Source organism: Octodon degus, unplaced genomic scaffold (assembly GCF_000260255.1).
Source record: "Octodon degus isolate 3935 unplaced genomic scaffold, OctDeg1.0 scaffold00160, whole genome shotgun sequence".
Classification (NCBI taxonomy): Eukaryota; Metazoa; Chordata; class Mammalia; order Rodentia; family Octodontidae; genus Octodon; species Octodon degus.
In genome coordinates, this window is record NW_004524736.1 from 5,843,610 (window position 1) to 5,856,420 (window position 12,811).

The window sequence follows — 12,811 nt, forward strand, 5'->3', positions numbered from 1 at the left end:
AATAAATAAATAAATGTAGTTACATTCTACAGTATTATTTGTACATTTAATCTTCTGGAACTTGACACACAAAAGCCCCTGAACAGTAGTGTTTGTGTGAACTATTAGCCTTAGAAGATGTGTAACCCCCAGTCTTGAAGAACTCCAAAGAGCAGCAGAGATGGTAGGATTTGAGAACAACCCCCCTAAAGGGAAATGGTTCTTTCCCACCAGCCTGTTGGTTGGTGAGCAAATTGAAAGAAGTGAAGACACTAGGATGGGTACAGTCAGATCAGGCTGAGGCATTGTCTGTTCTGCAAGAAAAAGTAAAGATTCATTCATAATGTAGTCATTGTGCCTTCCAGATCATAGGCTACTTGGTTTTGGGGTTTTTTGTTTGTTTGTTTGTTTGTTTTTTAGGCAGGGTCTCACTAGGTAGTAGAGGCTGGCCTTGAACTCACTTATGTAGTACAGGCTGCTTCAAATTTATGGTAATCTTCCTGCCTCTGTCTTCCAAGTGCTGAGATTACAGACATATACCACCATACCCAGCTTCCTAGGCCTTTTTTAAATGGAAGGGAGGGGCCGGGGAGATAGCTCAGTAGAATAGGCACTTCACTGGCAAGCTCAAGGGCTTGAATTCTATCCCCAGTTCCACCAATAATAAAAAATAATAATAATAAATAGAAGGGAAAGAGGATCTACTCACAGACCTGAAAAGATTACTTTTTATGAGATAGGGTAAGGAGAAGCTGAGTAGTGGCACATGCCTACAGCCCCAGCTCCCTGGGAGAGTAAGGCAGGAGGACCACAAGTCAAAGCTCAGCCTAGGAAAGAGGCCCTCCTGTCTCAAATATATATATATAATTTTTGTTTTTTATGTGAAGGTCCTGGGCTCAGTTTTAGTTCCTAATACCACCACCAAAAATCAAAAACAAGAAGAAAGACCAAGAGCGGACTGGCGAGATAGGTCAGCAGACCAAGTGCCTGCTTAGGCAAGCACAGGGACCAGGGTTCAATCCCCAGAATCAAATGCTGTGCCGGCCCCACCCCTGGGCATACTGAGCCAGTTACCAAGACAGGCGTAGTGGCATATGCCTATAATTCCAGCACTGGGGAGGCTGAAAACAGAAGGATCACTATGAGTCTGAGCTACATAGTGAGACCCTGTACATTTAAAAAAAGAAGAAAAGAAAATAGATCAAGAGAACTAGGCACTGGGGTCAGAAGGAAAAGGTGGCAGGGAACTGGCAGTAGTGTTGCTGCCTGCCCAAGACCCCACCAGGAGACAGGCTTTCTTTGCAAACAGGCTGTTCCCCAGGTGAGCCAGTCAGCTCTTCTCTCAGAAAGAGCAGTCCTCATTCTGGGAAACATGTTGGTAGATGTCCCACCAGGAAAATCACCATTTCCATTTGGCACTGTTTTTACGTGACTCTAAACACTTAAGCGTAACTATGTATTTAGGATTTTTGTTATGTTCCTTTCTCCATATTTCTTTTCTTACTGTTACTGCCACCCCTGCCATCTTCAAATCCCAACCATTGTCTGCGTTATTCTGTCTTCCCTGGTGAGGTGGGCAGAACAGATTTTTCAAGATTTGGTGAAACCAAGGGCCAGGGAGATGGCTCAGTAGAATAAGTGCTTGCCTGGCAAGTGCAAGGGCCTGAGTTCAATCCCCGGTTCCACAAAAAAATAAAATAAAGATTTGGTGGAACCAGAAATCAAGCCCTGATCTCCAATGCTCTTTTTTCCTGACCAATGTGGGCTTCCTTCCTCTCGCTTTTTGGCACTTGCCACCTGCTCAACCTGGGAATTAAAGAAGGTAGAAAACAGATGTGGGGCCGGGGAGATGGCTCAGAAGAATAAGTGCTTCCCTGGCAAGTGCAAGGATCTGAGTTCAATCCCCGGTTCTGCAAAAAAAAAAAAAGAAAGAAGAAAACGTGATGCCTACTGGGCCTGCTTTATTATGCATCTCATTAAATCAGTACCTGATGCGGTGACTTTTTTGCAGGATATAGAGAATGATAACCTTTTCTCCCTCACTTTGGAAGTTAAAAAAAAATCATGGTAAAGTTAACAGAAACAAGTAAATATATGATATCAATAGTCTAAAACTGCACTAAGCCAGGTGCAAGGTGTTGAAGTATACATCTATAGTTCCAGCTACTGAGGCAGGAAGATTGCTTGAACCCAGACTGGGGCCAACTGGAGCAACAATGTGACCTTGTCTTTAAATATATATAAATAGGGGGCCTGCCCCTTAGCACAGTTCTTTAAGTGGCTACTTCAACAAAGCAGTCAGGCTCAGGTTGCTGTGGTTCGATCCCCACAACTCAAGCCAGCCAAACCTGCCCTGAAGGCATTCGGAGCAAAAATTTATATCTATATCTATCTCTATCTCTATCTATCTATCTATCTATCTATCTATCTATCTATCTATCTATCACGGTACCAACATGATAGCTGTTTGCTACATGTGAGCACTTAAATTTAAGTGCAAGTGAATTTAAAAGACGGGCCGAGGAGTTAACTCAGTAGAATAAGTGCTTGCCTGGCAAGCGCAAGGGCATGAGTTCAATCCCTGGTTCCGCAAAAAAAAAGACAGTTAATAATTTAAGTGACATGTGGCATGTGTAATGGATTTTTACTTGTAATTATAACTGGTTTAAATGTAAATGAGCACATGCACCTAGAACCTGCTCTAGTGGACTGCAGATATGGAGCATTGCCATCATTACCTAATGTTAGCCTGGATAACGCTAATCTAATGGTAAAAATACTGTGATTATCTTCTGGCAAGTTGTGTCCCTATGCACAGGGGACAGCCACAGGAGCCTTTCATGAACTTGTCTCCTCATGACTTTCTCAGCTCATAGACAACATGGCTTTGCCTAAAAAAAAAAAAAAAAAAAAAAAGTGATTGCAGTAATCTGCGGCCAATAAACAGGCACAAGGTTACAAGGACTGTCCTATTTTTAGGCACTGCAGAGTCCAGAGCAGGAGAACCTGAGATAGAAGGCAGTGGTGATACTAGACTTACTTCCTAGTCTATTTTATTAATGATGTAGGCCACTTGCTTTTTTCCACTTAGCTTCCTCCAGGGTGCAAGCTTCTCCTAACAGTTATAGGTATCTTTGGCCAGGTGCTTTAACAGATTTGTTGTGGCCCCCAAAAGTAGATATTCCAAGCCTGGTGAGTTATGGGGTCGGGGTTGGGGACATTTCTACTGGATGAATTCAGATCACACACTGAAGCACAGCTACTACTGGGAGGGGAGTCGCAGACATGAGATAGCTGTGCACCCCCTTTCATGGTACCAAAGGAAGGAAGGGATATCCCTTTGGTGATTTTCAGTCCTGGAAGCTTGTCCTTCCCTACTTCCCTTAGTAATGACCTCATAAAGTCCTGAGAAGGAAGTGGCAGTTTTCCTAAGTTTCAAGTCTTTCCATCCAGAGAAATAACAGTGGCACTAATTTTGGAGCAGCAGTAACTATTGCCTACCACTACTATTATTTCACAATTGCTGATACAAGCATTATGATTTTTAAAAACGAACACCACATACAGGCATGATGGTGCCTGCATGTAATTCCAGAGCTTAGCTTGGCTGAGGCAGGATCCCAAGCCTGGGCAACTTAGCAAAATAATAAAAGGTCTTGGGTTGTGACTTAGTGCAAAGGCCTGGGCTCAGTACCACTAAAACCTAAAAACAGTGAATGGGAAGGGACTCAATCTGCAAAGAACTCATTTGGGGAAATATTCTTTTTTTTTTTTTCTTCAAAATTTTATTGATAAACAGCAATGAGACAGTTTCAAATCAGATTGGAAGTACAGTTTCAACAAATACACTGCATATATTCTTCTTAGTGGTTAATTGCTATACAAGATGCGGACTTGAGATCCTATTTACAAACACCATTAGAACAAATCATTCTATTCATTAAGAGAATGCAACTATATATCTATCCCAACCACTTTGAATACACAGATACTGGGGAAATATTCTTAATGTGTAGGCCAGCAAGCCTTTATTTGTGGGGAGAAGCTAGAGATCTTCTGTCTTCAGTGCAGTTTTTCTTTCTCCTTGTAATCTGCAGCTCCCAAGGAGATGTATCATCTGCCTTTGTCTGTCTGTCTGTCTGTCTTTCTTTCTTTCTTTCTTTCTTTCTTTCTTTCTTTCTTTCTTTCTTGTATTTAATACATGGTCTCACTACACAGTTGGACTCGTAGTGATCCTCCTGTTTTCAGCTCCCAAATGCTGGGATTACAGGCAGGAGCCACCTCACCCAGTCTCAGTCACTGTCTCAGCATGCCCTGGGGTGGGGCCAGCATGGCAGGAATCGAACCCCTGCCCCTGTGTCTGCCTAAGCAGATGCTTTAAATGCCTCTGTCTTTATAAACTGGTTCAAGGTGGGTGTGGTGGCGCACATTTGTAATCTCATCATTCTTTGAGACTTCAGGACAACTACAAGTTTAAGCCTGAACTATTAACTTAGCAATTTAGGGGGATCCTGTCTCAAAGTGAAATATAGAAAAGGACTGGGAACGTAGCTCATTGCAAAATTCCTGTGTTTAATCCTAAGTAATGCAAAAAAATTAATTTTAAAAACTGGTGTGGAGGGGCTGGGGAGATAGTTCAGTAGAATAAGTGCTTGCCTGGAAGGCTCAAGGACCTGAATTCAATCCCCGGTTCTGGGGGGAAAAAAAAATGGTGTGGCTTCAAACACTCATCATTTGTACCAGGAGATACTAATACAGGCTTTGTACTTGAAGATTCAAAGACTACAGAATAGAAGCAGGTACAGAGGATCTGCACAATAAAACCTTAAGGCCCTAGCCCTTGGTCTCTATTATGAGCTCACATCTGAGTCCTGACCATGGCCTTCATGTGTAGCTTTTAGGTACGATGTTACAGATTGGGTGTGGTGCCTTTAGTTGTTGGCTCTTCAGGGCCCTGGAGGGAATTAGCACATGCTCTCACACCAGCAGGGCATACCTTTATCCACTCTTGAGTCTACTGTGGCAAGTATTCTCAAATTGGGTTAATATTTTGTGAACAAAGCACTAACATTAACCAGGGACATTCTGAGCAGAGGCCATGGGTCAGGGCTGTGGGCTGCTGGGCAGAGATTCTCAGGAGGGCCTACCATCTGGCACATGTCACCAGCAACCATGGTCTCCAATATAGCATTCTCAAGGCCAAACTCTGCTTTTATACATTATTCACTTTATGCTGAGGTCCCCAGATCTTTCTGAATCTCTGTGTGCAAAAGCAGATTCCAGTTGTTTAGATGATTCCAGCTCCTTATAACTAAGGCAGAATCTTACCTGTCATTAAAGACAAGTTTTGGGGGGGCTGGGGATAGCTCAGTAGAATAAGCGCTTGCCTGGCAAGCGTAAGGCCCTGAGTTCAATCCCTGGTTCCGCAAAAAAAAAAAAAAAGACAAGTTTTTTGTTTTTTAAAATTAATTCATTTTTAATTTACTTATTTGGAAAAACATAATTTATTTATTTGGTACAGGGTTTCACTATGTAGCTCAGACTCAGCTTAGACTCATAGGAATTCTCCTGTCTCAGCCTCTCCTGCACTGGAATTACAGGCATGTACCACCACACCCGATTTCGTGGCCAGTACAGCACACCTGGAGTTCAGGGGCCAGCACAACGTATGGTGCTGGGGATTGAACCCCAGTCCCTAAGCAGTGGGACCCCCACTTGCCTAAGCATGTGCTTAGCCCACTGAGCTATCTGGTCAGCCCTGTTACTAACTCTAGTAGCTTGCACATTACAGCCAGGATGGTCTGTGACCCTCTGGCTCTCAGGTTAGGTTACCTGTGTTAATATAGGGATTCACTTCCCAGAGCAGCCCAGCTTTGCCATTTGCTTAATAAAGAGCAAGTGTGCAGAATTCAGCAGCAGTAGCCTGGCAGAAGCAGTAATCTGAACAGGATAAACACGTTTCCTTTTTGTGTGATGCTCTCTCTCCATCCTCCTGCCAGGAGCAGGATATCAAATGAAGGGGAAGTTGTGGTTGGAGTCTGTAAAGTGAACGTCTAAGTGGCACCTGCTTCGTTCAACAGATCTGCTTTCCCCAGGCCTCCACTGCACATCTGCTCCTGACAAAGCCTCTTTTCTCTTCTCGTTGGTCAGACTGAGAGCAAAGGCCCAGCAAGGAGACCCTTTGGTTTTGCTTTGTCAGCACAGTTGCCTGTGACAGTTATAATTGCATCAAATCTTCATTATGAGAAGGGCCCCAATTTAGAGATTTTCAGCGCATAAATGGAGTTTTCGAAATGAAATTGACAAAAACATCTTTGCTGTTTAAAGCTGGCAGCTGGATCTGAGAATCATGGAAGGGTCTAAATATGGAAACTGAGACAGCTCTCTGAACTGTACCACAAAAGCCTTGCTATCAGATTGGCTCACTCACGAGGCAGCCAGCAATTCTTCTGCCTCTGCTGAGCACATTCTCCTCACTGCTCATAGCACTGCGATGTCCATCTACACTGCATTGTTCTTACTGCGATAGAGTTTCCCACGTTGGGGCTTAGGGGCCTGAAGAATGTTGGAATGGCTTGATGGGGAAGACAGTAAAGGAAAGAACTTGTGATATAATATAAATACAGGAAATGCCCAGGAAACATATTTCAGGTGAATACAAAGCATTCAGTTTCAGATTGAGTTTCCACCTTAACAAAAGGCAACTCTTACAGTGTTGGGGGGGGGGCATATTTATGGTGTAGAGTTGGCACACCAGAAGCTCTGGAAGAGTTCAGAGTTGCATTCTAGCTATTTATACTTAATTACAATCAAGTAAAATTTAAAACAGCTCCTCTGTCACACTGACCCTATTTCAGGCACTTTAGCCACCGTGTTAGACAACATATGTCAAACAGAGCCTATCCATTGTCACAGGGAGTTATAGAGACAGCACTGCTTTAGAGATTGGCATGAACCTCTTAAAATGTTGAGTGCTGGGACTGGAGAGATATCTCAGTGGTCTAAACGCCTGCCTGGCAAGCATAAGGACCTGGGTTTGATCCCTAGTACCATATGCTGTGCTGCCCCCAGGAACCCTGGGCACACAGCAGGCCACTGAAACTAGGTCTAGTGGTGCACAACTGTAATCCCAGTGCTGGGGAGGCTGAGGCAGTAGGATAACTATGACTCTGAGCTGGGTAGCAAGACCCTGTACCAAATAAATAAATAAACAAACTTTAAAATGTTAAATGTTTCAGGAAAACTTGGAGTTTCTGTCTTAGTCTTGGTGGAAGGGGAAAAAATATCCCTCAGTTTTTGTGGAAAGACTTCTCCCAGCTATATTACCTAGACTGTGTTCTTTATCTTGTCATAGTTTAAAATTTTTTTCCACCAAGAAGGCCCTTTCCTTACCTCTGCCTCTCACCTTAGAAACAAAACATCTGAAGTATAGTGACTGAGAAAGGAATTTATTTCAGGAATATCCACTTTTAATTAAACATTTCCCTGGCCTTCTTTTCCCTCAGCCATGATCCTGCTATTGACCTAGAGAGTTGTTTTATCATTAAATGGCCTCTTGACCAACAAGAGGACTTGCAACTACTCAGGGGCCAAGAATGTGCATGATTTGTTGGCTGTATAGACATGGGGGAGTGTGGACAGCACTCCTGAGGTAGAACACTGGGCTGCTAGCACCTTCCTTCTCAGTGGTCCTTGGGACGATACATGTCAGACTTCAGGAGCTTCCATACGCTTGCTGTGGCTGCTAGGCAAAGCTCATGGGAACTAACTGCCACCTCAAATTTAGACAGCATCTTTTCTCTCAATAACTTAAATCGTGTAACCATTAGGTACTTATGTTCATAGCAGCCCTAGAAAACAGAAGTATCCTGTGAGTTTTATAAATGTAAATATAGCCAGTTCTGAACTGTCTGATTGTCTGTTATGCTGATTATTTGTGACATATTAGAAATCCCTGGACAGTTTCCTTAAGCAAGCCAGTATAAGCCTATACCATCTCCTCCACCTCCCACCCAGGTGCTGGCTACTAAGTGATTCTAAATTAGTTTTCATTATTAGCTTAAAGAAAATGTAATTAGGAAGGTAAGTAGGCTATTTTAAAAAAAAAAAAAAAAAATCATAGGGGACCAGGGAGATAGCTCAGTGGAATAAATGCTTGCCTGGCAAGCACAGGGTCCTGAGTTCAATTCCTGGTACCATCAAAAACAAAATAAAAAAATTTTTAAATGCCAGTTCAGACGGGGGAGGTAGAAGTTGGTGACATACCCTCCCACCAGTTCACCTGAGAGCTGGATGCTGGGGTATCCTTCTGTAAACCTGTACACCATTAGCACTCAGTGAGTGGGCATGTTTACTGCAGGGTGTAAAATGCTCCATGGTGGGCATCAAACATGCTGTGTGCCAGGGTGTATGGGTAGCTGCTTAGCTGCAGCAGCTTCTGTAAGTGCATCTCACGCAGTACTTTTTAACAGTTCTGTGTTCTTGTCAGGCCTCTTTATGGCAGACTGTGGAGGTTGCAAGTGGATCCTGGCAAGAAGGCTGCAGGTGGGTTCATCTGTGGGGAAAGCAGGAAGCCGCTGAGGGTGGAGTAACTCCAAGGCGGCTGCTAATCCAGGCTCTGCTTCCTGCATGGACAGTGTGGTGCCCCTACGATGCTGTCTCCACCATCTGGTCTCCTGGTAGCTTTAGGAACCATGGATAATGGATATTTCTAGTGTTACCAGTCCTTTTTAATTGATCAGCTGGGATTCTTTTATAAAGAACCTATCCCAGTAACAGTTTGACTATGCCAAGTACAGTTCAGATAGGAAAGGGAAAATGAACACTTGATCAAGAGGAAGTTTACTGGCTTGGCAGATACTAGGAATCTAAGACGATACCAGTTGTACCAGTGAAGAAGAACTTCATGGACATCAGACAAGGAAACTTCAAGCTGGATATTGATGTGGGAGTCCAGCCCTGAAGACAACATTGGAATGTTTCAAAGATTACTACCAATATTACAGCAGCACATCACTGTGAAGAAAGGGAGCCACACTGGTGTTAGCATGGTCCTGGCGACTTAAGTGCTTTTGGCTACTGCCTTTCTTACAAGGAACTCAAACCTTGGTGGCAACACAGATACCACCAAAAAGGGCTCAGTGCACAGGGCACACTTTGGACTCCTGACCAGGACCAGCTTTTCCCCTCCCCAGCTTTGCTCATTGGAGAAGTCCATCATTGCTGAATCCTTTCTTATTCTGAGAATTAACACCCAATAAAAGTGATTACTTAAAAAAAAGATGAAACCTCACTGGGATAGATTTTTTTCTATGTTACTGTCAAACCCTGTAACTGTCCCACTTGTTTCCACTTTACAGTGCGATCTCTTCAGGTGTGAGGTCATTCTGCTCTTGATAATGCTCTTTGCAAGTTCCATTCTGAGAATTTTGGTTTGTGTTGTCCTACAGATGTTGCTCAGTGTGGTGTTGAAAGTCTTCAGAAGCTTCCTTGCCTTCTCTCTCTGCTCAGAAGAGGCAGAGCTAGCTGACAGGGATAGGCCAGTTCATCGTTACCATTCTTGCTCCTTCTATGTCTGCTTGAAATGTTCCAAAGCAATACGGTAGGAAAGTAGATCTTCCCTGATTCTGGGTAACGCCTCTGTGACCTTATACTGTTCATTTCTATATCTGACAATTACAAATTCATAGCTTGGGGATGCTTTTGAGGTTCCCATCATCTCTGCTCCATTTTCTCCCATTCAGGTACCAAGCAGCCCTAACTGTGCTTGGCTTCTGGGATCAGACAAGATTGGAAGCACTCAGGGTGGTGTGGCTGAGGACTGGCACATGGGTTGTTGCTGCCATCCTTCCAGAAGTGATGCCTTCTGGGAATTTTCTGGGCACCCACCCCTTGCCCTTGTGCAGTTGGATCAGATGTCCTCCTGTACATATGCATATTCCCAGGTCTTGGTGAGATGCTTTTCTCTGTTGCCGATTTCAGTGAAAAGCCGTCCTCTTCAGCCCAGTGGGCCTAGGAGTAAGCTTAACTGTGTGTGGAAGCTCAGTGTCCAGGATGCTATGCCGCCGTGGTTCTAAATACCAAAGCACAAAATTCTGATCTCACAGTGTTCCTGGGCATCTGCAGAAATTTTAAGAGGTCATGAAATCATATTGCAAAAATACGTTTTGAGTTTCATTTACTAACAAGAGTAAAAGTCCTATTTTGACATTAGCTTCTGGAACTGGGTTGTTAGGAGTTTCCTACTATTCTGTAAAATCAATCAAAGGAAGGAGTAACACTGTCCCAATCAAACAGAGACATTGCTGTGAACATTACTGTGGGAAGCATTTTTTCTAAGTGCCTTTTGAGGGCTCAGTACCAGAAATCAAACTCAGGACCTCAGCTTGCCAAGTAAATGCTGCACCACTGAGCTAAATCCCTATCTCCAGTCTTGAGATTGCCTAGCAAGAACAAAAAAAGAAGTGCCCAGTATACCTGGGAGGCTGTTTTGGGCTTCATGAGACTATTTGTTGTTTGCCAGATATAAAACATTTTAAGCTATAAATCCCCCAGATGCTTCCAAAAGCCTCAGGCTTTTTTTTTTTTTTTTTTTTAACTAGGGATTGAACTCAGGCCCTAGCGCTTGCCAGGGAAGCATTTATTCCACTGAGCCATCTCCCCAGCCCCAGAGTTTTTTTTTTTTTTTTAAGAGGCCAGGTTTCATAAAATTTTTACTTGAAAAAAATTTTACAAAATATTCTTCCAATCAAAGAGACTTTCCCAAAAAAAAAAAAACTAAGAGACTTTCCCATCAGGTACATGTAGCTTTCTGCCTTAAAGATTCCAGTATTACATCCAAAGGGCACAGTTTTTTGTTTTGTTTTGTTTGTAATAGCCACCTCCAGGCAAAACCTATAATAGAAATAGATTTTTTTTTTTAAGTACCTTTAAAATGCAGAAGCAAGTAATGTAATTGTTGAAGCCACTGAAATTTTAAAAGTTTCTTTAACATGGCCCCTATGTGGTCTAAGCACCTGCCTGGCAAGTGCAAGGACCAGGGTTTGATTCCCCAGTATACCACATGCAGTACTGGCCCCAGAGCCCCAGGTGCACTGTGCCAGCTCCCAAAACTGGGCATGGTGGCACACACCTATAATCCCAGAGCTGGGGAGACTTAGAAGGATCACTGTGAGTACAACCTGCATAGTGAGACCATGTGACAGGTAGGTAGGTAGATAGACAGACAGACAGACAGACAGACAGACAGACAGACGATAAAGTGGCCCCTATGGTATACACAACTTCACAGTACAAAACTGCTTGTATTTGAAACACAAAAACAATGCATATGACCAGTATTCTTTTTTTCACAAACAACATTCTTTGAAAAGAATTTGAAATGGTACCATTGCATTATAAGATCAATTTGGACAGTCTTGAGAGAATTAACAAACTGAATATTAAAGTATCCAAACATTTACTTGGAATTTTTTTAGTACTGATAAGGATTAAAAAAAAAAAAAAGCTGCTGTCAAATGAACTCAGATGCCTTATTTCAAACTACGTCTAACATTTTGCTGTGTATATTCTTTTTATTTTTTTATTTTTTTTTTTTATTACAGGGTCTAGCTACGCAGTTCGGACTCGTAGTGATCCTCCTGTTTTCAGCTTCCCCAGCGCTGGGATTACAGGCGTGCCCCACCACGCCCGGTTTCGATGGCCAGCACGGGGTGCCCAGGGTTCTGGGGCCAGCACGGCATGCAGTACCGGGGATCGAACTCCGGACCTTGCACTTGCCAGGCAGACACTTAGGCCACCGTGCTATCTCCCCACCCCTGCTATGTATATTCTAAAAATGCACAACTAGATTTTAAGATGTAAACTCCCATTTCCTAGCTTTCTGTTTCAATCTGCCAAAAAAGCCTTAGACTTTAAAGACATGGAAAAGGAAGACTGAATATCCTAGTAGCAGCTAATATAATAAGGCAGAAGCACAGGGAAGGAAGTATATTTTTCTCTCTCAGCCCTTTGTCTTATTATCATAATGCTTAACCTGGACCTCCTTTTGACTTGGTACTGACAGTCCTTTCCCAGCCCTGAGCCTGTCCCCTTTCTATCTGGTCCTTGTTACTCAGCCTATTTTCTGCTTGCTTAGTGGACCAGCTTCTCTACCTGATTTCTTCCTACCTTCCTTCTGTGTCGTGCCTACTTTTCTTCATACAGTGACCACTTTCCTTAAACCTTTACTGTAAACATTTTGTGAGGTCTGCATGAAAAGTTTTTAAAAGGCTTTTTACCTGCTGTCATACCTAGAAATATCTGTAGATACCATTGATACCTTTTTTAAAACTTCAGCAATTAGATAAAATAATTGGTAATTTCATTCCTCATTTATTCTTCTAGACTATCCCTTCTAGTCATAATCTTCTGGTTCCCCATGTAAGCCATTGTTTTACTGATATGTAAGTTAGCATTTGTGTCAATAAACTACAGAAGGCATTACACCACCATGGGGGCGTTGAGAATTATTTCTTTCCCACCAAAAGTTGGATTTATTCTTTAACTCTCTATTTTCTATCAACCATTAAAACTTTCCCAACTAAGGATACTTCCATAGCCAACTTGGAAAACCTTTTGGGCGGAAAGATTCAATTACAGCAAACAACAATTCCCAAAGGTTTCCCAGCTTAGAATACATGAAAGGCCCTTTCTTTCATAGGGTGTCTGTCCTGCCCTGTCTAGTTGCAGGATGGGGGAGGGTAGCTGCTGGGTAACCTGCCAATACTGCAGCCCTATGCAGCTTGGGCTCAGGCTGAGCCTGTTCATTTCTGGGGGAATTTAGAGGCCTGAG

At 43.0% G+C, this 12,811-nt stretch overlaps 1 protein-coding gene across 12 annotated transcripts in view; it reads left to right on the top strand.

The window, feature by feature from the left end:
* The window catches only part of Nrf1 (nuclear respiratory factor 1), a 184,533-nt gene that overhangs the window by 155,925 nt on the left and 15,797 nt on the right, over positions 1-12,811 (top strand). For 2 of the 12 annotated variants that reach the window (XM_023702849.1, XM_004642747.2), the window contains one exon: positions 8,468-8,523. The exons of 8 other annotated variants lie outside the window; for them this stretch is intronic. In XM_023702849.1, coding sequence (XP_023558617.1) covers positions 8,468-8,523 — 56 coding nt within the window. Of the gene's footprint in view, positions 1-8,467; positions 8,528-8,835; positions 9,240-12,811 lie in introns of those variants that run through there. 2 more of the 12 variants (XM_023702850.1, XM_023702851.1) reach the window with 2 other exon arrangements.